General features: G+C 41.8%; 1 protein-coding gene across 4 annotated transcripts in view; it reads right to left on the reverse strand.

The window, feature by feature from the left end:
• Nucleotides 1-25749, reverse strand: part of msi2b (musashi RNA-binding protein 2b) — a 576812-nt gene that overhangs the window by 140252 nt on the left and 410811 nt on the right. For all 4 annotated transcript variants that reach the window (XM_088320755.1, XM_088320758.1, XM_088320756.1 and 1 more), the window contains exon 8: nucleotides 23264-23346. In XM_088320755.1, the coding sequence (XP_088176881.1) occupies nucleotides 23264-23346 (83 nt within the window). The remainder of the gene's footprint in view (nucleotides 1-23263; nucleotides 23347-25749) is intronic.

Here is a 25749-nt window from a genome sequence, read left to right on the forward strand (position 1 = left end):
TTTTTTTAATCTCTATTTTATATTTAATTTGATTTCTTTTTTTTCTTCCTTTCCTTGTTTTTTTCTTTATTTTCTATTCCCTATTTCCTATTTTTCTTCATTTTTACTTTGGTTTTCTTCCTTTTTTCTTATTTCTTTACAAAAGGATTGGCAGAAAAATGAAAAAGCAGAATGGTGCATTTTGGTATCCCTTGTTTTCGGTCACTTACGTACATTCGACTTACAGTTCTCGGCAGATACGATCATTTTATTTGGGATGTCGTAAAAATATCAGAGTAGAGGACAGTAATGTAGTTCTTCTTTCCTCCGTGAGGCGCTGTGAGAAATCACCCAGCATCCACCTCGAAGAAATCCGGCTTCTACTTCCTGGTTCGTGTGTAATCATAACAACGTGTACTTGTATCGCTAGCGCGCTAAGAACTGTCACATTTTTATTGTTTAATATCTCGTACATCCATTCAATAGGGTTGGTGTAAAGTGTAAATAAGTGGCGAGACGTTTCTTTTGAAACGAAAGTGGAATAAGAAAGCTTGATGCGGTTGAGAACAATGGTCGCAACGCTTTTTTGGGCCACTTATTACCACAGAAGAAGACCTCTTGAAGCGCATCTTCCAAAAGTAAGTTAAACTCAACTTTATTTATGTTTATAGAGCATACTATTTAATGAAATGCTTTTTTTTAGTACAAAACAATACAGGTTACCTATACAACAAGCCTTAAACATACTTAAATAAACCTTAAACATACAAAATATAGCACTGAAGCAACTTACGAACAAATTCAACTTACGAACCATCGTCCGGGCAGCGTCTGTACAGCATAAATAATGATAATTCAAATGCTTATGAGATTTATAATAAAAGTTCAGTAAACATCACTTGCCATTGTTCCATGACGAGTCTTAATCTCTTATCGTGAATGCGGAAACTGGACAGCACGGAAATCTCAATGCATCACTCAGTGTTCTCGTTTGCCCGCGTCCCTGCGTCTTTTCATTCTTTTTGCTGGGGACGCTTAGTCTCAAATCAACGTGCGTCCCCGGGACGCAACCTTTTTGCCACAAAATTGTCATTATGACCCGATTACTTTTTTAACAACACTCCAAACTTTTCGTCAGGCATTTTCGTTTCTGTCTCGCGGTTCGAGTTTTCGTCCGCATGCCGATCTCGGCCAACGAGATCTCGTTATGGAGTGAAAGGAGGTCCGTCTTTTTTTAAAGAACCGGCTTTTTTGGCTCAACTCATTAAAAAGAGCCGGCTCTCAAACGGCTCACTTGCTTTGATGATCGATATTACGAATGATGTTGTATAAAGAAGTTAAGAAAAAAAGGAAGTTTAAAAGGAGAAAATTAAAAAAAAGACAGGTTTGTGGTTATCCCTTTAATCGGTATATTACCAACAATAACTCGATGCAGAAATGAATTAATAATTTGATGATTAAAACTGAATTAATATATAGATTTATACCAAATAAGACCAAATAAGACTGACAAACTGGCTGTGCTGGTGAAAAACATCAAAGCGTACAGGGAGTGCAGTTTGCTGTGTTTTACGGAAACATGGCTCACGTCTAGCATCCCGGACGCTAACGTGGAGCTACCCGGCTTCAGCGCTGTTAGGGCAGACAGAGACACAAAAGCTTGAGGGAAGCGGAGAGGATGCGGATTCGCTATCTACGTGAACACGAGGTGGTGTAACCCTGGGCACAAAGATTTCCATCTGCAGCAAGGACGTCGAACATTTGGCCTAGCGTGTGACGTCATCAGCTAAACTACAACACAGCACCCCGAGGCCATCCTGTTAATCTGTTAATAAACAACAAGGGATACTGCTGGAAGTGTGAATTTCCCTACGGGGATGAATAAACTATCTATCTGTCTATTTAAAACGCTCGTGCCTGCTAACCACTGTTATCAGTTTGTCTAGTTTGGATTTATTTTCATTTTGTTTCTGTCGCATTTTATGTGAGTTTGCCGGAGATCAAAGAGATCAAAGCCAGGAGAGAAAGCTTACCACGTGTTGTGAGTCATAATTTTATTCATATTTAGTTTCTTTTGTCTTTTAAAAGCATATTTGGTATTGGAGTAATCCAAAAGTAATTGAAAGTAATCAAGTTAAAGTAACCCTACCCAACCCTGGATTTGGGAGACAGGGAACGGGCTAATAATTTGCCCGTTACATGAGCGATACGAGCGACGAGCGATACTGGAACGAATTCAATTCGTAAGAAGACTTACTCCTGTATTTGCTCGGTTGCCTATTTGGGACGCAACCTTTTTGCCACAAAATTGTCATTATGACCCGATTACTTTTTTAACAAAGATTTACTGCACTCCAAACTTTTCGTCAGCCATTTTCGTTTTTGTCTTGCGGTTTTCGTCCGCATGCCGATCTCGGGCAACGAGATCTCGTTATGGAGTGAAAGGAGGTCCGTCTTTTTTTAAAGAACCGGCTTTTTTGGCTCAACTCATTAAAAAGAGCTGGCTCTCAAACGGCTCACTTGCTTTGATGATCGATATTACGAATGATGTTGTATAAAGAAGTTAAGAAAAAAAGGAAGTATAAAAGGAGAAAATAAAAATAAAAGACAGGTTTGTGGTTATCCCTTTAATCGGAATATTACCAACAATAATTTGATGCAGAAATGAATTAATAATTTGATGATTAAAACTGAATGAATATATAGATTTATATTATATATTTGTCGCCGATTTACGATTTCAACCTCGATAACACAACATTTTGGGGGACCAATAGATCTCTGTTGGGACCCATAGACACTGCATCACTGCAATTCTTGGACAGCACCCAACCGATGCAGCCAGGTCCCACCCACGCCATAAACCTCACAGTGTTCCCCGGTCGCCCCCACCGGGAATACTCCAGTCGCCCGCTGCCAGAATAGCGGACCGGGGTGTGAGTCACGCCTACGTGCTCTCAGACATTCCTCTTTGATATTCCGAGAGAGGACTCCTTGTCACGGATCTGAAAGCGGCCAGGACGGGTTGCGGTGTCAGCGTGTGGGCGACGGCCGGCTTCAAACAGTCGAGAGTGTGTGAAGGGCAGTGGTGCGCGGCTTTCCGGGGAAAAAAAATCATAATCGTAAGGTGAAAGTCGAGGCGGACTGAACAAATGAAAAGTCGATCGGAAAATAAGAAGTGAGATTTAGATTTGTACCGGCCAAACTTTTGCAACTCGTGGACGGAGGCATGGTTGTTGCACTCGTACAAGAAGAGTCGTTCTCTTCTTGGAGAACAATATTTCCCTTTTTTTATTTTTCATTTTTTTAATTGCTTTTGATCATTTAAAAGAGCGCTCGTCTTGGGATCAAGAGGTCGCGGGTTCGATTCCCGGCTCCTCCGTGTTATATGTCGAAGTGTCCTTGGGCAAGACACTGAATCCCTAATGCCCGCAATAAGCAGGTTGGCGCCTTGCATGGCTGACTCCCTATTGGTGTGTGAGTGTGTAAATGGGTAAGTGTGAAGCACATTGTAAAGCGCTATGGGAGGGCTTTTTTTAAAAATATTTGACATGTGCAAAGGACAGTGGTGGGCAACTACAAGAAGTTGCGGGCTGCAATGGGTTAAAAAATAGGAACAAGGGGCCGATCCTGGACACCTACCCGATTTTTACATTTGTGAATAAATATACGTGCAGACATTTGCATGTTATATTCTTTATATTTGTTTTTAAGTTGATTAGTTTCATCAAATTCAGTTAAATTGATATATGAGGTCCCAGGCAGCACAGCAGCGCAGTGGTTAGCGAGTGTGCGGCACAGTTCTGAGGTCATGGGATCAAACCTCCCAGGGTGGAGTTTGCATGTTCTCCCCGTGCTTGCGTGAGTTTCCTCCAGGCACTCCGGTTTCCTCCCAGATTCCAAAGACATGCGTTTCAGGTTAATTGGCCGGTCCAAATTGTTTCTAGGTGTGATGAGCAAGTGACTTGTCTGGCAACCAGTTCAGGGTGTCCCCTGCCCACTTCCCGAAGATAGCTGGGATGGGCTCCAGCACCCCCGAGACCCTACTGAGGATAAACGGTGCAGATAATGGATGGATGGATATCAGGTCCCTCTGTTTTAAGTACTTGTATTGATATTTAATTTTGTACTGTTACTGTAGTTGTATGTTTTTGGATTTTTGTAGAATTTCTGTATTATTTTTCTAGTGTTACTGCTGTTTTATTTTTAAAGAGTCTGAAGTATTTCTGCATACATGTTTTGTAATATTTTTGTAGTAGTATTTTGTATTATTTTTGTAATGGGAATCGAACCCGGATCGCACCAGTGAGAGAGCTGAAACATAACCACCAATCCACTAGTAGTGTGGCTCATAGAAGAACAAGCATTCGCTTTTATCCCGTCATTACACTATTTTATCTCATAGTGCCACGTTGTATAATGTAGCTCCAGACTTCCTGTGCGGAGTTTGTATGTTCTCACCGTGCTTGCGTGGGTTTCCTCCGGGCACTCCGGTTTCCTCCCACGTTCCAAAAACATGCATTTCAGGTGAATTGGCCGGTCCAAATTGTCCCTAGGTGTGAATGAGCGAATGCGTTGTCTGTCCCTGTGTGCCCTGCGATTGGCTGGCAACCAGTTCAGGGTGTCCCCTGCCCACTGCCCGGAGATGGCTGGGATGGGCTCCAGCCCCCCCGCGACCCTAATGAGGATAAGCGGTACGGCTGATGAGATGAGATGAAATATGGTAGTATTCATATTGTGTCTTATTTACTAAATTCATGCTTTAGCTGTCAAATACTGTGTAGTGGTGTAGTGCACATTTTAAACAGATAGTGTAATATACACATTTCCTCCATTGATCTGATAAAAGTGTAGAATTTTCTTTTTCCCATGTGCAAACAGAATCAAGAAAGCCTCCAGTTTTGACCTTTTCGATGCATCTCATACATATTAACTTTGTATGGAAAACGCTAAGGTGTGGGGGCGAGCTGGACTGGAAATGACTGTCCTTCAGGGACAAGTGTTGTGGGTGTGTCGTTTGTGAGAACGTGCATGCACGCTTGAAATGAAATGATCTGCATTTCGCTTTTCAAGTCAATGACTTCCCAAAGCGCTTTACAATGTGCTCCACATTTCCCAATAGCGGCCTTGCAGCCATGTAAGGCGCTAACCTGCTTATTGGGGGTGTGAGGGGTTCAGTGTCTTACCCAAGGACACTTCGACATGTAACACGGACGAGCCGGGATTCGAACTGGGATCCCTTGATCCCAAGACGAGCGCTCTACCTACTGCCGCCCCAATGAAATGATTTGCATTTATATAGCGCTTTTTCAAGTCAATGACTTCCCAAAGCGCTTTACAATGTGCTCCACATTTCCCAATAGCGGCCTTGAAGCCATGGAGGGCGCTAACCTGCTTATTGGGGGTGTGAGGGGTTCAGTGTCTTACCCAAGGACACTTCGACATGTAACACGGACGAGCCGGGATTCGAACTGGGATCCCTTGATCCCACGACGAGCGCTCTACCCCCTGAGCTACTGCCGCCCCAGTAGCTAGAGCCGACTGACGGTTGAACCGAAAGACTTTGTTCTATCGTATGTGCACACGCGTTTGATTTCACATCGAGTACCGTCAATTGCGGACTATAAGCCGCTACTTTTTCCCCAAACTTTCAACCCTGCGGCTTATTCAGCGATGCGGCCGATTGATGTCATTTTTCTAACGGCCACCAGTGGCGCTAGAGTACAAAAAGTAAGATTTAGACCGGTGGAATATATGCACCGAGGAAGACTGCAACTTCTTAGCTTGTGCACAAATTAAAGTAGCGTAGACATAACCTCATCATGCAAATTGCTAAAAAAAAAAGGCACATGACGCAATTATCAAGCTAAACGCAACCGAGCAGTCCGGTTTAGAAAGAAGCAGAGCTACCGCACGTGAACTTTACTTTGCGAGAGTGTGGCAAGCGTGTTTTTGAATAAGGGGTAAACGTACTGGGGTAAACGTCTTTGATGACATCGGTAATAAGGAGGAGAATGAGGACGGTTTACCGCGATTACTAGAAGTACGATATGTTTTTTTAACACAGTCGTTTACTCTGTTGAGAGCGTGTTGCTAGTAGCGTTTTGCTACCCTTCACGGGCACGGTTTGGGATGAAAGTTATAATATTATTATTGAAACTTTGAAAACTCTCTCGGTGTACCGTCTTTCTTTGTAAATATGTGTAACCATGTATAATATGTATTTGCAACATATGTATTTATTTTAGAAACGTATTCTGATTTGTTTTGTACAGGCAAATGAGAAAGAAGGGGCGGGGCAAACGCGGGCTGACGGGAAGTGGAGTAAAGGTGAGACGTGTTTGCGGACGCGGCCGACAATAGTGGATATATATTTTTCCTACCCTTACCTATGGAAATATACACTTTTTTTCTTGGATTACTTTCAACGGGCACCCAGACTCTGTAGGTGTGCATTCAGTTTTAAGTACCGGTATCATTTTCCGTTCAATTTGCCGGCTATGTTTTTGGACTCTATCGGGTATGGGTTAATTTCGTGTTTGAATTGCGTTTTGCCAATGTGGGCGCATGCGGCTAATATACAGGTGCGGCTTGTGTATGTACACGATCGGATTTCCTCCCGAAATGCGGTGGGTGCGGCTTGTAATCAGGTGCGCTCTATAGTCCGGAATTTACAGTAATCAGGATACAATCGATGGGAAATACGAGGTTAAGAAAATCAATCAAACGGTCCCGAGCAAAGCGATAGTACGCTCATAATGACATAACCTACTTTTCGATGGTTTAACATTTGGAAACAGCAAAAGCGCCTTCAGAGTTTGGAATCTCAAAGGAATCTGCTGTTTGTATAAAACCGGGCGAATAGGAGTCGGTTTTCGAAAGGGCCGCGCGCTCCCCGCGGTGCGTCCGCATCCCGAGATGATAATGTCTCGTCTCATACGCTTTCAAGTCGTGCCGTCCTCAAAACGGCTCGCATCAATGGCGGATCTCGACGCCGTTTGAGTTCTTCTTCAATATCCAAAAGATAGAGACGGGTGGACTTAACGGCCATATCGTTTCCTCTTCGAGTGGAACTTACAGGGCAACATTTTCCGGGCAACCTTATGTGCAGAAGAGAATCGCCCGGATGGAACAGGATACTGATAAATATTCTTTTAAAAATATATATTTTATTGCATTTTAGGAGCTTAAGGAACAGAGCTCTTGTCACATGTTGACTGCACTATGTTTACTGCTTACCTTGCACAACTATTTTTTTGCACTATGATGACTATTTTTTGCACCAAATGCATATGTTGACTATTTTTTTGCACTATGATGACTATTTTTTGCAGCAAATGCAAATGTTGACTGTTTTTTTGCACCAAATGCATATGTTGACTATTTTTTTGCACTATGATGACTATTTTTTGCACCAAATGCATATGTTGACTATTTTTTTGCACTATGATGACTATTTTTTGCAGCAAATGCAAATGTTGACTATTTTTTTGCACTATGATGACTATTTTTTGCAGCAAATGCAAATGTTGACTATTTTTTTGCACTATGATGACTATTTTTTGCAGCAAATGCAAATGTTGACTATTTTTTTGCACTATGATGACTATTTTTTGCAGCAAATGCAAATGTTGACTTTTTTTTTGCACTATGATGACTATTTTTTGCAGCAAATGCAAATGTTGACTGTTTTTTGCACTATGATGACTATTTTTTGCACCAAATGCATGTTAACTATTTTTTTCCACCATGATGACTATTTTTTGCAGCAAATGCATATGTTGACTATTTTTTTGCACTATGATGACTATTTTTTGCAGCAAATGCAAATGTTGACTGTTTTTTTGCACTATGATGACTATTTTTTGCACCAAATGCAGATGTTGACTATTTTTTTGCACTATGATGACTATTTTTTGCAGCAAATGCAAATGTTGACTGTTTTTTTGCACCAAATGCATATGTTGACTATTTTTTTGCACTATGATGACTATTTTTTGCACCAAATGCATATGTTGACTATTTTTTTGCACTATGATGACTATTTTTTGCAGCAAATGCAAATGTTGACTATTTTTTTGCACTATGATGACTATTTTTTGCAGCAAATGCAAATGTTGACTATTTTTTTGCACTATGATGACTATTTTTTGCAGCAAATGCAAATGTTGACTATTTTTTTGCACTATGATGACTATTTTTTGCAGCAAATGCAAATGTTGACTTTTTTTTTGCACTATGATGACTATTTTTTGCAGCAAATGCAAATGTTGACTGTTTTTTGCACTATGATGACTATTTTTTGCACCAAATGCATGTTAACTATTTTTTTCCACCATGATGACTATTTTTTGCAGCAAATGCATATGTTGACTATTTTTTTGCACTATGATGACTATTTTTTGCAGCAAATGCAAATGTTGACTATTTTTTTGCACTATGATGACTATTTTTTGCAGCAAATGCAAATGTTGACTTTTTTTTTGCACTATGATGACTATTTTTTGCAGCAAATGCAAATGTTGACTGTTTTTTGCACTATGATGACTATTTTTTGCACCAAATGCATGTTAACTATTTTTTTCCACCATGATGACTATTTTTTGCAGCAAATGCAAATGTTGACTGTTTTTTTGCACTATGATGACTATTTTTGCACCAAATGTATAATTGCACAAACCCTTACGATACCAAACTGTATTACGATACCAAACTGTATGTAACATCCTACATGCCGACATTTCTTGTGTAAATATTGTGTCAATTATAACTATAACCTTATCCTCCTTGTTTTATAACCTTATCTTCTCTGTTCCTTTATCTTCTTGGCTTTTTTACCTCACTGTGAATGTGTGAAACTGGAGTGTCCTGCCCAATTTCGTTGTCACAATTTGTTAACCCATTTTGTAACAATGACAATAAAGGTATACAGTATTCTATTCTATTCTTTTTTAATGTCGGGTTTCAGACCCAGAAGTATCAAAATCATACAACGAAATAGACAGTGTTTGTACAGCTTTTTCATGAAAAATGTAAGCACTTTTAAGGATTTTTGAAGCCAATTTTCCAATTTCTCCAGTCTTATTAAGAGAAGAAATCCACTATGAATCCTCTATTTTGCAGAACGACAAATATATCTGCAATTTACCCATGCAATTTTAAATGGTAAATGGTCTGCATTTATATAGTGCTTTTCAAGTCAATGATCCGCTTTACAATGTGCTTCACACTTACCCATTCACACACACACTCACACACCAATAGGGTGTCAGTCATGCAAGGCGCCTACCTGCTTATTGGGGGCATTAGGGATTGAGTGTCTTGCCCAAGGACACTTCGACATATAACACGGAGGAGCCGGGAATCGAACCTGCGACCTCTTGATCCCTACCTCCTGAGCTAATGCCGCATTAAATCTTGCATGTGCATTATTAAATCTTGAGTAAATTACAAATACATGTGTGCATCTGTGTAAATATGTTTGAAACCAATCCCTCCCACATAAAAATGTCAGGAACATGTAGCTTACATTTTTCAGTTGCAGGATACAATTTAATTCTAGGAAACACTACAGACGCTCCCCTACTTACCTCACCCCCAAATTTGTATATTACCCTATTTTTATGACAGTGTGTATTTCCGTAGCACTATTTAAATACTCTATATCAACGCGTTATATTGGGTATTTTTGTATTATTTCATTATTTTCTTTTTCAACACAGGGATACTGCTGGAAGTGTGAATTTCCCGAAGGGGATGAATAAAGTATCTATCTATCTATAAATGAATGAATGAAAACTTTATTTCGAACATTAAAATAAAAATAAAAACAGGACAAAAATTATAGGTCAAAAACATAATCCATCCATCCGTCCATCCATCCTTCAGTGGCTCAAGAGGTAGAGCGCTCGTCTTGGGATCAAGAGTCCTCTGTGTTACATGTCGAAGTGTCCTTGGGTAAGACACTGAACCCCTAATGCCCCCAGTAAGCAGGTTGGCGCCTTACATGGCTGCACGGCCGCTATTGGGAAATGTGGAGCACACTGTAAAGCGCTTTGGGAAGTCTTGACTTGAAAAGCGCTATAGAAATGCAGATGATTTTAATTTCATCCATTTATCTATCTCTCCATCCAGTTATCTATCTATCTATCTATCTAGACATCTATCTAGACATCTATCTATATCTATCTAGACATCTCTCTCTCTCTCTCTCTCTCTCTCTCTCTCTCTCTCTCTCTCTCTCTCTCTCTCTCTCTCTCTCTCTCTCTCTCTCTCTCTCCCTTCTCTCTCTCTCTATATATATATATGTGTATCTATCTATCCATCTCTCCATCCAGTTATCTATCTATCCATCCATCTATCCATCTATCTATCCCTCCAGTTATCTATCCCTCCATTAATCTATCTATCTATCTATATCTATCTAGACATCTATGTAGACATCTATCTATCTAGACATCTAACTAGACATCTATCTATCTAGACATCTATCTAGACATCTATCTAGACATCTATCTAGACATCTATCTATATCTATCTAGACATCTATCTATCTATATCTATCTGGACATCTCTCTCTCTCTCTCTCTCTCTCTCTCTCTCTCTCTCTCTCTCTCTATATATATATATATATATATATCTATGTATCTATCTATCCATCTCTCCATCCAGTTATCTATTTATCCATCCATCTATCCATCGATCCATCTATCTATCCCTCCAGTTATCTATCTCTCCATTAATCTATCTATCTATCTCTCCATTAATCTATCTATCTATCTATCTATAAATCTATCTATCTATATCTAGACATCTCTCTCTCTCTCTCTCTCTCTCTCTCTCTCTCTCTCTCTCTCTCTCTCTCTCTCTCTCTCTCTCTCTCTCTCTCCATCCAGTTATCTAACTATCCATCCATATATCCATCTATCTATCCCTCCAGTAATCTATCTCTCTCTCCAGTAATTAATCTATCTATCTATCTATATCTATCTAGACATCTATCTATATCTATCTAGACATCTATCTATATCTGTTTCGACATCTATCAATATCTATATAGACATCTATCTATCTATCTATCTAGACATATCTTTCTCTCTCTCTCTCTTTCTCTTTCTCTCTCTCTCTCTCTCTTTCTCTCTCTCTCTATCTATCTAGATGGCAAGATACAGTGCGTCAAAGGTCCATTGTCTGTTTTGTTGGTAGATATGAAATAAAGCACTCCTTATCGACTTTTCTTAGATACAAGGCCATATTCATAGAACTTAAACAATCGACCGGCGCGCACGAGGGCGCTTTGACCAGCTCGCTCGAGGGTCGTCGGTCTCCGAGTCGACGTTGACCTCGTGCAGCCGGTCGGTGGGCCGCCCGACATGAGCGTGGCCCCCACGACTTGGGTGAATTTCTGTCCTCATCAATGATTCAAGGACCGTCTTAGATAACGCTCACAGGGAGGATGGATGAGCTCTATTTCTGTATAGCACTTCATAAAGATGAAGACAGGAAGCATTTTTTACTCGGCGCGCCGGTGCTTGAAGAGAAGCGAATGGGCCACGGCGCTCTCCTTCGCGTCTCTTTTGCAACCCGGGCGACACCGAAGGGTCTTTGAAAAATGCTCGACACGCTCTCCGCATCCTTTGGCTTTTTGCGCGCATTCCCGCATGTCAGCACTTTGCCCGTGCGAGGGCCGCGCTTATTTCCTGCATACGGGGACATTTATCTGAGGTGTTATCGAGAGGGCCCCTTGAAAAGGTGACAAAAAGCTAAAGGAAAGACTGGAGCCTGCGGGCGCTTTTGCTAACATCTGCCCACCGGCGCTGTCAGACTCATCTTACTGAGAAGTCAGAAAAACACAAGTAAAGATTCAGTATTCAGTATGTGTCATACCCTGTCGACTGCACTACGTTTAATGCTCAAATTGCACAATGTCTGACCATTTCCTGTTTCATGCTGACTATTTTTGCACTATGATGACTTTGCACCAAATGCAATATTGCACAACCGTTACGATACCAACGTTATCACGACAACCCTGTATGTAACATCCCACATGCCGACATTTCTTGTGTAAATACCATGTAAATTATAACTATAGCCTTATCCCCCTTGTCTTATAACATTATCTTCTCTGTTCCTTTATCTTCTTGCTCATACCTCACTATGAATGTGTAAAACTGGAGTGTCATGCCCAATTTCGTTGTCACAATATGTTAGCCCATTTGTAACAATGACAATAAAGGTATATTCTATTCTATTCTATTCTAATTTTCCACGAGTCTGAGCGTTCACACAAAGTCGGTGAGCAACGCTTGAAACAACAGTGAGCAACCATAATCCCAAGTGTGGCAACTAAGTCATGATCAAACATGTCCAAAATTTGACATTTTGCTATGTTTCCGACAATGCAAAATGATTTTTCTCTTTTGAATGAATTCACTCATGTACTATTGCAAACGTCGTTTGTTCTTACAATTCTTTCACAAGATATCCATTTCTTTTTATTTCCTGATCTATTTTGTTGCATAATATTCACATTTTTGGGGGCTTATTGAGTCGGTTGCAAGATACAGAACTGTACTTAGTCAAGTTTTTGAGTGGAAGTACAATGTTGGCGACAAGATTCACTTGATACAATTGGAAATTATTTGAATGCAACTTTTTCTTCTTTTTTCCGTGTTTTTTTTTCAACTTTTTTTTTAAATTCCTTTAAAAAAAGTCTCATTGTGTTGATTTTTTCCGAGCTGTTACTTTTTTCTTTTTGTTCTCTATTAACTATTTTTGCTACGTTTCTTTCTTTTCTGGCTTTTTTCTAAATTTTTCCTTCTTTTTTCTCTTCCTTTTGTTTCGTTTTTTCCCCAGCTTTTCACTCCTTTTTCATTTTGGTATTTCTTTCTTTTTTGTTCTATTCCCCCCTTCTTTTATGTCATTTTGTGCATAGTTTTACATAATATTTGGTCATGTTAGGATTAAAGAAGCAAAAACTCACTGAAAGTTACATTCTGTCATGATTACTGATGCGACTCTGTCCTGTCAGTCCCGTTGTCAGTCCGTCTGCGAGTCTCCGTGTATACAAGGCAAGCCTTTTTCCACCCTGACCCCCTCCTGTCCCGTTTTTTGCTCCCGTTTGTCTCCGGCTACAACCCGTTTTGATCCCGATCACGTCTGCTTTCCCGTCCCGGCTTACGACCCCTTTTTGGCCCCGACTATATTTTCTCTCCCGTTCCGGCTTACGACTGGTTTCCGAACCCGACCACGCTTTGCTCTCCCAGTTCCGGCCACCGACCAGTTTTCCGCCCCTGACACCGCCATCGCTCGCTACGGAAGATCACCTTCCGTTTTCGGATCACAAGCCGAGTACGAGGGCCAACACCGGATCGTAGGCGCACCCCTTCCTCGTTCCTTCAATAAAACTTGTGGTAAACGTCCTGTTTCTGTTCTGGTCCTGACAGTCCTGACCCATGTCCTTGGAAACTGAGATGTCAATTTCAGTAGGCAAAATGGACGCCTTTTTACATGGGCCTAGATTTTGCAATTTATATCTAATATTAATCTAAATCACAGGTGTCAAACAGGCGGGCCGCGGGCCAGATCAGGCCCATCAATGGTTTAAATCCGGCCCGCTAGACAACAGTGAGAGAAGCGCAAGAGGAAAATGAGCTGTCGTTTTAAATATTTCCACTGGATGTCACCCAAGCCAGTTAACACTTGCAAAACAATTGTGGTAGTATTTCTCAATTTCTCTCTGACTCACTTCTTTTTTATTTATTCCTCCCTCTTTTTCTTTCTCCTGTTCACTCTCTCTTTCTCTCTCTTTTTTCTCTTTTCTTTATTTCTCTCTCACTCTTTCTTTTTCTATGTCTTGCTCTCTTTCTATTTTCTTTCTCTAATTTACACTTTAATTCTCTCTCTTTCTATTTTTCTCTTTCTTTCTCACCCTCTTTCCCTTTTTTGACCTCTCTCTCTCTCTCACGCCTCACTTTGTCTCTTTTTCTCCTGCTGACTCTTTTTCTTTCTATCGTTTCACTTCTCTTATTTTTTTATCTTTCTCTTTTTTCACTTTCTTTTTCTTTCTATATTCATTTCCCCGTTCTCCTCCATTCATCTCTATTCTGCTTTCTCTTTTTCTCTCACTGTTACTCTGTCTCCCTTCTTCTCCCTATCTGTTTATCATTCTCTCTTCCCCTCCCTCTCTTTCTCTCTCTTTTTCTCCCTCTCTTTCTCTTAAACTTACTAGTCCGGCCCCCGTGAGATTTTTTTATAGCATTTGTGGCCCCCAGCTAAAACCAGTTTGACACCCCTGATCTAAATGAAGCTTAGATTTCTGAGGGTACATTTAAAATTTTTGAGGCAGTTAAACACAGATAAAGGATACACGGCAACCAATGTTCCCTCTAAGCTGCGCGCTGTGCGCAATCGCGCACTGCCAGCACAAGTAAATCTAGCCAGCGCAGTTTTTCGAGAACCGGCTTCTTCGGCTCGGCTCACTAAAAGGAACCGGCTCTTTCGGGTCCTTAACGGCTCTTCGGGTTGTTTTTGCTTCTTTAATCCCAACATGACCAATTGGCCCCGCCCGTTTGTTGACAGATTGACTCCCTGTCAGTATTTAAACTCTGTCCTGTCAGTCCCCTTTTCTCGGTCCGTCTGTAAATCTCCGTTTTTACACGGCAAGCCCTTTTTCGCCAGTCCTGTGTTTTTTGCCCCTGGTTTTCTCTGTTTGATCTCGACCACATCTGTTCTCCCGTCCCGAATAACGACCCATTTTCTGACATCGACCACGTTTTTGCTCCAGCACCCCGGCTACTGACCCGTTTTTTTCCGTTCCCGACACCGCCATCGCTCGCCACGGAAGTCCCACTTCCGCGTCTGGCCAACCTACCATCGCGACCAGTGTTCCCTCTAAGCTGCGCGCGTGCGCAATTGCGCACTGCTCGCACATTCTCTGCGCACAAGAAAATCTAGCCAGCGCGCAAAAATGTATCTGTGTTTAACTGCCCAAAATTACTAATTAAGAAGCGACTTAAGTCAAAGTTACAGTGCATGAAGGTAAAAATGCTCGGGTTCCCTTGACGTTGTGTCCTAAATGCGGTATTTTGATGTCGAGTCAGAGTAGAACGAAGTTGAGTAAAGTTAGTAGAGTTGGTCGAGAACCGGCTTCTTTGGCTCGGCTCACTAAAAGGAACCGGCTTTTTCGGGTCCTTAAACGGCTCTTCAGGTTGTTTTTGCAAATATTATGTAAAATTATGCACAAAATGACTTAAAAGGAGGGGGGAATAGAACAAAAAAGAAAAAAAATACCAAAATGAAAAAGGAGTGAAAAGCTGTGAAAAAAGAAGGAAAATTTCAGAAAAAAAAGCCAGAAAAAAAAAGAAAAGAAAGGAACAAAGGAAAAAAAAGTAAATAGAGAACAAAAAGAAAAAAGTAACAGGTAGGAAAAAATAAACACAATGAGATTTTTTTAAAGGAATGAAAAAAAAAAGAAAACATTTTAATCCCAACATGACCAAATATTATGTAACATTATGCACAAAATGACTTAAAGGAAGGGGGGAATAGAACAAAAAAAGAAAAAAATACCAAAATGAAAAAGTAGTGAAAAGCTGAGAAAAAAAGAAACAATAGGAAGAGAAAAAAAGAAAGAAAAATTTAGAAAAAAAACTAAAAAATGTAGGAAAAAAGTAAATAGAGAACAAAAAGAAAAAAGTAACAGCTAGGAAAAAAATAAACACAATGAGATTTTTTAAAGGAATTAAAAAAAAAAGAAGAAAAAGTTTGTCTCATCTCATCTCATTAGCCGTACCGCTTATCCTCAGTAGGGTCGCGGGGGGCTGGAGCCCATCCCAGCAATCATCGGGCAGTGGGCAGGGGACACCCTGAACTGGTTGCCAGCCAATCGCAGGGCACACAGGGACAGACAACTCATTCGCTCATTCACACCTAGGGACAATTTGGACCGGCCAATTCGCCTGAAATGCATGTCTTTGGAATGTGGGAGGAAACCGGAGTGCCCGGAGGAAACCCACGCAAGCACGGGGAGAACATACAAACTCCGCACAGAAAGTCTGGAGCTGGATTTGAACCCACGACAGGTTCCCATGACATGAAGTCAATCTTGTTGCCAACATTGTACTTCCACTCAAAAATGTGATTAAATATAGTTGTGAATCGTGTAACTGACTAATAAATAAGCCCTCCAAAAAGTTAGATTCTCAAAGGGTGTCAGAAGCAGAACGGATACAGGACCCAAGCGCGTGACGCTCTCACATGAGCCTTTATTTTACAGGAAATGGGGAGTCATGCATGTTAAGTAGCCAATCCGGCGTGGAAAGACCGGAAGCCAGAGACCGACGAGACCGAAAAAAAAGAAACGAAAGAATTCTAAAAACAAATGACGTTTGTAGGTCGTACAACCTTTGCAATAATACATGAGTCAATTCATTAAAAAAAATTTTTTTTGCATTGCCGGAAACTCAGCAAAATGTAACGTGATGTCAAGTTTTGGACATGTTTGATAATGGATTAGTTGCCACACTTGGGATTATGGTTGCTCACTGTTGTTTCAAGCGTCGCTCACCGACTTTGTGTGAACGCTCAGACCCCTGGAAAATTCCAGAGAACATTGACGGCAACCCCTTTGCTTATTATCTTAGACCAGGGGTGTCAAACTCATTTTAACTCGGGGGCCACACCATAGAACAAAAATTCTCTCGGGGGCCGGACTAGTAGAATAAAGAGAAAGAGAGAAGGGGAGAGGGAAAGAGAGGGGGGAGTGAAGGGGAAAGCAAGAGGGGAGAGTGAGAGAAAGAGAGCGAAAAGCGAGAGAAAGAGAGAGCAAAAGTGAGAGAAAGAGAAAAAAGCAAGAGCAAGAGAGAGAGCGAAACGCAAGAGAGAGCAAAAGTGAGAGAAAGAAAGAAAAAAGCAAGAGCAAGAGAGAGAGCGAAACGCAAGAGAGAGCGAAAGGTGAGAGAGAGCGAAAACTGAAAGATATAAAAAAGCAAAAAGGAGCAAAAAGCGAGGGAGAGAGAGAGAGAAAAGCTAGAGCAAAAGACAGAGAGAAAAGTGATAGTGAAAGAGAGAGAGAAAGGGACTGAAAGCAAGAGAGTGAGAAAGCGAAAAGCAAGCGAGAGAGAGAAAGCGAAAAGCAAGAGAGAAAGAGAGAGCAAAAGTGAGAGAAAGAGAAAAAAGCAAGAGCAAGAGAGAGAGCGAAACGCAAGAGAGAGCAAAAGTGAGAGAAAGAGAGAAAAAAGCAAGAGCAAGAGAGAGAGCGAAACGCAAGAGAGAGCAAAAGTGAGAGAAAGAGAGAAAAAAGCAAGAGCAAGAGAGAGAGCGAAAAGTGAGAGAGAGCGAAAACTGAAAGATATAAAAAAGCAAAAAGGAGCAAAAAGCGAGGGAGAGAGAGAGAGAAAAGCTAGAGCAAAAGACAGAGAGAAAAGTGATAGTGAAAGAGAGAGAGAAAGGGACTGAAAGCAAGAGAGTGGGAAAGCGAAAACCAAGCGAGAGAGAGAAAGCGAAAATCAAGAGAGAAAAAGAGAGCAAAAGTGAGAGAAGGAGAAAAAAGCAAGAGCAAGAGAGAGAGCGAAACGCAAGAGAGAGCAAAAGTGAGAGAAAGAGAGAAAAAAGCAAGAGCAAGAGAGAGAGCGAAACGCAAGAGAGAGCAAAAGTGAGAGAAAGAGAGAAAAAAGCAAGAGCAAGAGAGAGAGCGAAACGCAAGAGAGAGTGAAAAGTGAGAGAGCGCGAATACTGAAAGAGATAAAAAAGCAAAAAGGAGCAAAAAGCGAGGGAGAGAGAGAGAAAAGCTAGAGCAAAAGACAGAGAGAAAAGTGATAGTGAAAGAGAGAGAGAAAGGGACTGAAAGCAAGAGAGTGAGAAAGCGAAAAGCAAGCGAGAGAGAGAAAGCGAAAAGCAAGAGAGAAAGAGAGAGCAAAAGTGAGAGAAAGAGAAAAAAGCAAGAGCAAGAGAGAGCGCGAAATGCAAGAGAGAGCAAAAGTGAGAGAAAGAGAGAAAAAAGCAAGAGCAAGAGAGAGAGAGCGAAACGCAAGAGAGAGCAAAAGTGAGAGAAAGAGAGAAAAAAGCAAGAGCAAGAGAGAGAGTGAAACGCAAGAGATAGCGAAAAGTGAGAGAGAGCGAAAACTGAAAGATATAAAAAAGCAAAAAGGAGCAAAAAGCGAGGGAGAGAGAGAGAAAAGCTAGAGCAAAAGACAGAGAGAAAAGTGATAGTGAAAGAGAGAGAGAAAGGGACTGAAAGCAAGAGAGTGAGAAAGCGAAAAGCAAGCGAGAGAGAGAAAGCGAAAAGCAAGAGAGAAAGAGAGAGCAAAAGTGAGAGAAAGAGAAAAAAGCAAGAGCAAGAGAGAGAGCGAAACGCAAGAGAGAGCAAAAGTGAGAGAAAGAGAGAAAAAAGCAAGAGCAAGAGAGAGAGCGAAACGCAAGAGAGAGCAAAAGTGAGAGAAAGAGAGAAAAAAGCAAGAGCAAGAGAGAGAGCGAAAAGTGAGAGAGAGCGAAAACTGAAAGATATAAAAAAGCAAAAAGGAGCAAAAAGCGAGGGAGAGAGAGAGAGAAAAGCTAGAGCAAAAGACAGAGAGAAAAGTGATAGTGAAAGAGAGAGAGAAAGGGACTGAAAGCAAGAGAGTGGGAAAGCGAAAACCAAGCGAGAGAGAGAAAGCGAAAATCAAGAGAGAAAAAGAGAGCAAAAGTGAGAGAAGGAGAAAAAAGCAAGAGCAAGAGAGAGAGCGAAACGCAAGAGAGAGCAAAAGTGAGAGAAAGAGAGAAAAAAGCAAGAGCAAGAGAGAGAGCGAAACGCAAGAGAGAGCAAAAGTGAGAGAAAGAGAGAAAAAAGCAAGAGCAAGAGAGAGAGCGAAACGCAAGAGAGAGTGAAAAGTGAGAGAGCGCGAATACTGAAAGAGATAAAAAAGCAAAAAGGAGCAAAAAGCGAGGGAGAGAGAGAGAAAAGCTAGAGCAAAAGACAGAGAGAAAAGTGATAGTGAAAGAGAGAGAGAAAGGGACTGAAAGCAAGAGAGTGAGAAAGCGAAAAGCAAGCGAGAGAGAGAAAGCGAAAAGCAAGAGAGAAAGAGAGAGCAAAAGTGAGAGAAAGAGAAAAAAGCAAGAGCAAGAGAGAGCGCGAAATGCAAGAGAGAGCAAAAGTGAGAGAAAGAGAGAAAAAAGCAAGAGCAAGAGAGAGAGAGCGAAACGCAAGAGAGAGCAAAAGTGAGAGAAAGAGAGAAAAAAGCAAGAGCAAGAGAGAGAGTGAAACGCAAGAGATAGCGAAAAGTGAGAGAGAGCGAAAACTGAAAGATATAAAAAAGCAAAAAGGAGCAAAAAGCGAGGGAGAGAGAGAGAAAAGCTAGAGCAAAAGACAGAGAAAAAAGTGATAGTGAAAGAGAGAGAGAAAGGGACTGAAAGCAAGAGAGTGAGAAAGCGAAAAGCAAGCGAGAGAGAGAAAGCGAAAAGCAAGAGAGAAAGAGAGAGCAAAAGTGAGAGAAAGAGAAAAAAGCAAGAGCAAGAGAGAGAGCGAAACGCAAGAGAGAGCAAAAGTGAGAGAAAGAGAGAAAAAAGCAAGAGCAAGAGAGAGAGCGAAACGCAAGAGAGAGCAAAAGTGAGAGAAAGAGAGAAAAAAGCAAGAGCAAGAGAGAGAGCGAAACGCAAGAGAGAGCGAAAACTGAAAGATATAAAAAAGCAAAAAGGAGCAGAGAGAAAAGCTAGAGCAAAAGACAGAGAGAAAAGTGATAGTGAAAGAGAGAGAGAAAGGGACTGAAAGCAAGAGAGTGAGAAAGCGGAAAGCAAGCGAGAGAGAGAGAAAGCAAAAAGCAAGAGAGAAAGAAAGAGAAGCAAGAGAAAGAAAGAGAGAGAAAACCGAGAGAGACAGTGAGAGCGAGGGAGAGAGAGCGAGAGAGAGCAAGAGAGAGAGAGAGAGAGAGAGAGAGAGAGAGAGAGAAAGTACAGCGTTTGTGAGAGGCACCTGGCTTCGGCAACATCAAGTGTACATATTTCAACCTGCAGTTCGTTTTTCTCTTGAGCTTCCCTCAGCGTTTTGCGGGCCAGATTCAATCCCTTACTGGGCCTAATCCCGCCCGCGGGCCGCCTGTTTGACACCCCTGTCTTAGACCACATAAAAAAGACATTTTTCTTTGCCATTTATATTCGAGCCTCGAGTATCGAGTTATAAAAATGTCAACAGTGTGCTCCGACGAAATGTCACCGGATGTGACGGAGAATCTTTCATACGATCATTTCAAAAACATTTTAGATCTAGGCCCGGCACAGAATAGGATGCGGTACTGAAGCGTGCACGTTAGGGTCACGAGTGACCCGGTCTGGTCCCTGGTGAACAAGGTTCTACTACACTGCTCCCGTCTGTCTGACAACCAGTCTGTCAAATTGTGCAAAAGGCCCGGGTGCGGGGGTGTTGTCACGGGGATGGGGGATCTCCGTGAAGAGGTAGAAATTTTCCCTTCGGTACAGTTCATCCAGTACAAAGGGGGTTGGGAACCTATGGCTCGCGGGCTATGTATGGTTCTTTCCATTAGTCGATATGGCTCGGAGATAAAAAATAGGGCGCACTGGGTTATAGGGCGCACCCCCCAAAAAATAGTTTTTGGTCCTATTTTTGACATACATAAGGCGCACCGGATTATAAGGCGCTACAATGGGAACGTCGACAAAACAGTCAGATGGTTCAGTCCAACTGATTACCCCCTTAACATTCCCAAAGCTTGCAAAGAAGCAAATACGTGTCGTAGACACGTGCGGATGCGGTGTCCGTACGATGTCACTCAAATGCTTCGTTTCAAACATCATTCGGAAGGTTAAAGTCTTAGGATTCAAGAAATGCCAACCATTCCTTAGTTTCTATTTTCTTTTTCGCTCGCAAACTGTACTGTGCATATGACAATAAACATTTGGAATTGAGTTCAATTTAAAAAAAGATCTATCACAGAAACATCGAGTTCAGTCTGAAACAAGATACTGGGAAAATATATAGCCGGAGTAGCTCACCGAAGTCGTTGTGTTCAATAATAATGTGCAACCATGGTCCTCTTATATCCGTGAGTGTAGTAAATCCAGGAGAATAAAATATTTACAAATACAGAATAGTAAAACATGCTTTCTCTATGCCGTAGACAACCAACCAAACTTGCTATTCACATTCATCTTTTTCGGCCAATTGCAGGCTTTGTTTTGTCTCTTTAGCCTATGCAAGCCCCTAAATGATAAAAAGGATCCGCCCCCTTTAGCTCCGAATAACTTTAGCCAATAGTGATGGATTCAACTGATGATTGACACATCTTTTTCGGCCAATTGCAGGCTTTGTTTTGCCCCTTTAGCCTATCCGAGCCTGTAAATGATAAAAAGGATCCGCCCCCTTTACCTCTGAATAACTTTAGCCAATAGTGATCGATTCAAATGATGATTGACACATTGGTTAGGAAATGAAACGCCGGTATATAAATCCCAGCATACACCGCGGACGACTTCACCTTCGGGGGAAAATCTAGTCGGCGGCTGTTGCATGGTGGGCGCATGCGGCTTATATACAGGTGCGGCTTGTGTATGTACAAAATCCGTTTTCCTCTTAAAATGTGGCGGGTGCGGCTTATAATCAGGTGCGCTCTATAGTCCGGAATTTACGGTAATTTTATTCATATTTAGTTTCTTTTGTCTTTTATTAGCATATTTGGTATCGGAGTAATCCAAAAGTAAGTAACCCTACCTAACCCTGGTTACAAGACGCGCTCTCGAGTACTCTTGATCAGGGGTGTCAAACTCATTTTAACTCAGGGGCCACACGATGGAACAAACATTCTGTCGGGGGCCGGACTAGTAGATTAAAGAGAAATAAAAAGAGATAAAGAAATAAAAGAAAGAGGGAGGGAAAAGGAGAGAGGGCGAGACAAAGAAAGAAAAAGAGAGAGAGGGAAAGAGCGTGAGAAACAAAAGATAAAAATTTGTAAGAGGGGGGAAAAGAAAGGGAGAGGAAGAAAGAAACCCAAAGAGAAATAGAAAGACAGAAGGAGAGAAAAGAGAAAAGAAAGTGCAAAGGGCATGATGAGAGAAAGAGAAAAGAGAGAAAAGGAACAAAAATAAGTTAGAGAAAAAGAGTTTAAAAGACACAGAGAGAGAAAGAGACAAAGAGCAACAAAGGAAAAGAAAAAGAGAGACAGAGAGAGTGAAAGAGACAGAGTGGGAGAAAAGGGGTGGGAAAGAAAGAGAGAGAGAGAGCGAAATAAATAAAGAAAGAAGAGAAAGAAAGAAGCGAAAGAAAGAAAAGAAAGAAAGAAGAGAAAGAAAAAGGAGAAAGAAAGAAGATAAAGAAAAGAAAAAATAGAAAGAGAAAGAAAGAAGCGAAAGAAGAGAAAGAAAAGAAAAAACAAAGAGAAAGAAAGAAGAGAAAGAAAGAAGAGAGAGAAGAGAAAGAGAGAAAGAAAGAAGAGAAGAGAAAGAAAGAAAGAAAAGAATGAAAGAAGAGAAAGAAAGAAAAGAAAGAAAGAAGAGAAAGAAAGAAGCGAAAGAAGAGAAAGAAAAGAAAAAACAAAGAGAAAGAAAGAAGAGAAAGAAAGAAGAGAAAGAAAAGAAAGAGAGAAAGAAGAGAAAGAAGAGAAAGAGAGAAAGAAAGAAGAGAAATAAAGAGAAAGAAGAGAAAGAAGAGAAAGAAAAGAAGAGAAAGAAAGAAAAGAAAGAAAAGAAAAAAAGAAAGAAAAGAAAGAAGAGAAAGAAAGAAGAGAAAGAAAGAAGAGAAAGGAAGAGAGAGAGAAATAAATACAAGTACAGTGTCTTTGTTCGAGGCACCTGGCTTTGGCAACATCAAGTTGACATATTTCAACCTGCCGCTTGTTTTTCTCTTGCGCTTCTCTGAATGTTGTCTGGATTCAATCCCTTAGCGGGCCTGATCTGGCCCGCGGGCCGCCTGTTTGTCACCTGTGCTCTAGATGAGCGAGCTTCCAGTGTAAATAAAACAAGCGCACCGGGAGCCTTCAAAAGGCGTTAATCCCCGACTCATGAACTCAACCTCTCGGGGATTCTTCACCTCGGTGTGTGTTTTTGGGGTTCCTGGAAGACGGACAGGTTCCAGATTCCCGTCCCTCAACCTGACAGGCACAACTCAGTCACACAATTTCACGCTCTGTGGCCAGAACTTCTCCATCCCTGAAACCTCCCAAAAAACCCCACAAAATGGCTCTCATGCACACACAAACACACCCATGCCACGCTATTAATACTCGGGGGATAAATCAATGAAATATTTATCCCCCCCCCCCGATGGCCAACTGGAATTGAGAAAATAAAGTGGACTTACCATTTTATTATTGATTTCATGGAAATGAATTTCACAGACTTTCTCCACGATGTCTTCGCTGTCGAAAGTTATGAAACCGAAACCTGTGCGGAGGGAAGAAGACGGGAGGGAGAAAAGAAAGGCGGGAAGTTAGTTCTGGAACCCATTTTTCGAAAGAGGTGACGGAACTTATGGAAGATTGGACGTTATTTTCTCGATTTTCGGGGTTAATCAGGTCCACGACCGCCAGGATAGGTCCATTCGTTTAAACCAGGGGTGTCAAACTCATCTTACCTCGGGGGGCCACACGATAAGACAAACATTCTCTCAGGGGCCGAACTAGAAGATTAGAGAGAAAGAGAAAAGGGAAAGCGAGAGAGGGAGAGAGAGAGAGAGAATGAGGGCAGAGCGAGAGAGAAACAAGGGAAAGCGAGAGAGGGAGCAAAAAGCAAAAGACAGAGAGAGAGAGAGAGCAGGAGAGATAGAGCAGGAGAAAGAGAGAAAAAAGAGAGCAAGAGAGAAAGCAAAAATCAAGAGAGAGAGAGAGAGAGAGAGCAAAAAGCCAGAGCGAGAGAGAGAATGCGAAAAGCAAGCGGGGGAGAGAGAGAGAAAGCGAAAAGCAAGCGAGAGAGAGAGAGAGCGAGAGAGAAAGCAAGAGAGAGAGAGAGAGAGAATGAGGGAAGGGCAGGGCGAGAGAGAAACAGGGGAAAGCGAGAGAGGGAGCAAAAAGCAAAAGACAGAGAGAGAGCAGGAGAAAGAGAGAAAAAACAGAGCAAAAGAGAAAGCAAAAATCAAGAGAGAGAGAGAGAGAGCAAAAAGCCAGAGCGAGAGAGAATGCGAAAAGCAAGCGAGAGAGGGAGAGAGAAAGAAAGTGAAAAGTGAGAGAGGGAGAGAAAGCAAAAAGCGAGAGAGAGAGGAAAAGTGAAAAGCAAGCAAGCGAGAGAGAGAGAGCGAAAGCTTAAAGCGAGAGAGAGAGAGAAAGCAAGAGAGAGAGAGAGAGAATGAAGGAAGGGCAGAGCGAGAGAGAAACAGGGGAAAGCGAGAGAGGGAGCAAAAAGCAAAAGACACAGAAAGAGCAGGAGAAAGAGAGAAAAAAGAGAGCAAAAGAGAAAGCAAAAATCAAGAGAGAGAGAGAGAGAGAGAGCAAAAAGCCAGAGCGAGAGAGAGAATGCGAAAAGCAAGCGGGGGAGAGAGAGAGAAAGCGAAAAGCAAGCGAGAGAGGGAGAGAGAAAGAAAGTGAAAAGTGAGAGAGGGAGAGAAAGCAAAAAGCAAGAGAGAGAGGGAAAGCGAAAAGCAAGCAAGCAGGGAGAGAGAGAGAGAAAGCGTAAAGCAAAAGACAGAGAGAGAGCAGGAGAAAGAGAGAAAAAAGAGAGCAAGAGAGAAAGCAAAAATCAAGAGAGAGAGAGAGAGAGAGCAAAAAGCCAGAGCGAGAGAGAGAATGCGAAAAGCAAGCGGGGGAGAGAGAGAGAAAGCGAAAAGCAAGCAAGCGAGAGAGAGAGAGAGAGTGAAAGCGTAAAGTGAGAGAGAGAGAGAGAGAAAGTAAGAGAGAGAGGGAGAGAGAGAGAATGAGGGAAGGGCAGAGGGAGAGAGAAACAGGGGAAAGCGAGAGAGAGAGAGCAGGAGAAAGAGAGAAAAAAGAGAGCAAGAGAGAAAGTAAAAATCAAGAGAGAGAGAGAGAGAGAGCAAAAAGCCAGAGCGAGAGAGAGAATGCGAAAAGCAACCGGGGGAGAGAGAGAGAGAAAGCGAAAAGCAAGCGAGAGAGGGAGAGAGAAAGAAAGTGAAAAGTGAGAGAGGGAGAGAAAGCAAAAAGCAAGATAGAGAGTGAAAGCGAAAAGCAAGCAAGCGGGGAGAGAGAGAGAGAAAGCGTAAAGCAAAACACAGAGAGAGAGCAGAAGAAAGAGAGAAAAAAGAGAGCAAGAGAGAAAGCAAAAATCAAGAGAGAGAGAGAGAGAGAGAGAGCAAAAAGCCAGAGCGAGAGAGAGAATGCGAAAAGCAAGCGGGGGAGAGAGAGAGAAAGCGAAAAGCAAGCGAGAGAGGGAGAGAGAAAGAAAGTGAAAAGTGAGAGAGGGAGAGAAAGCAAAAAGCGAGAGAGAGAGGAAAAGCGAAAAGCAAGCAAGCGAGAGAGAGAGAGCGAAAGCGTAAAGCGAGAGAGAGAGAGCGAGAGAGAAAGCAAGCGGGGGAGAGAGAGAGAGAAAGCAAAAAGCAAGCGAGAGAGAGAGAGTGAAAGCGTAAAGTGAGAGAGAGAGAGAGAAAGTAAGAGAGAGAGGGAGAGAGAGAGAATGAGGGCAGGGCAGAGCAAGAGAGAAACAGGGGAAAGCGAGAGAGGGAGCAAAAAGCAAAAGACAGAGAGAGAGAGGAGGAGAAAGAGAAAAAAGAGAGCAAGAGAGAAAGCAAAAATCAAGAGAGGGAGAGAGAGAGAGTAAAAAGCCAGAGCGAGAGAGAGAATGCGAAAAGCAAGCGGGGGAGAGAGAGAGAAAGCGAAAAGCAAGCGAGAGAGGGAGAGAGAA

Source organism: Urocampus carinirostris, chromosome 17, assembly GCF_059441175.1.
Source record: "Urocampus carinirostris isolate Australia breed hairy pipefish chromosome 17, RoL_Ucar_1.0, whole genome shotgun sequence".
Lineage (NCBI taxonomy): Eukaryota > Metazoa > Chordata > Actinopteri > Syngnathiformes > Syngnathidae > Urocampus > Urocampus carinirostris.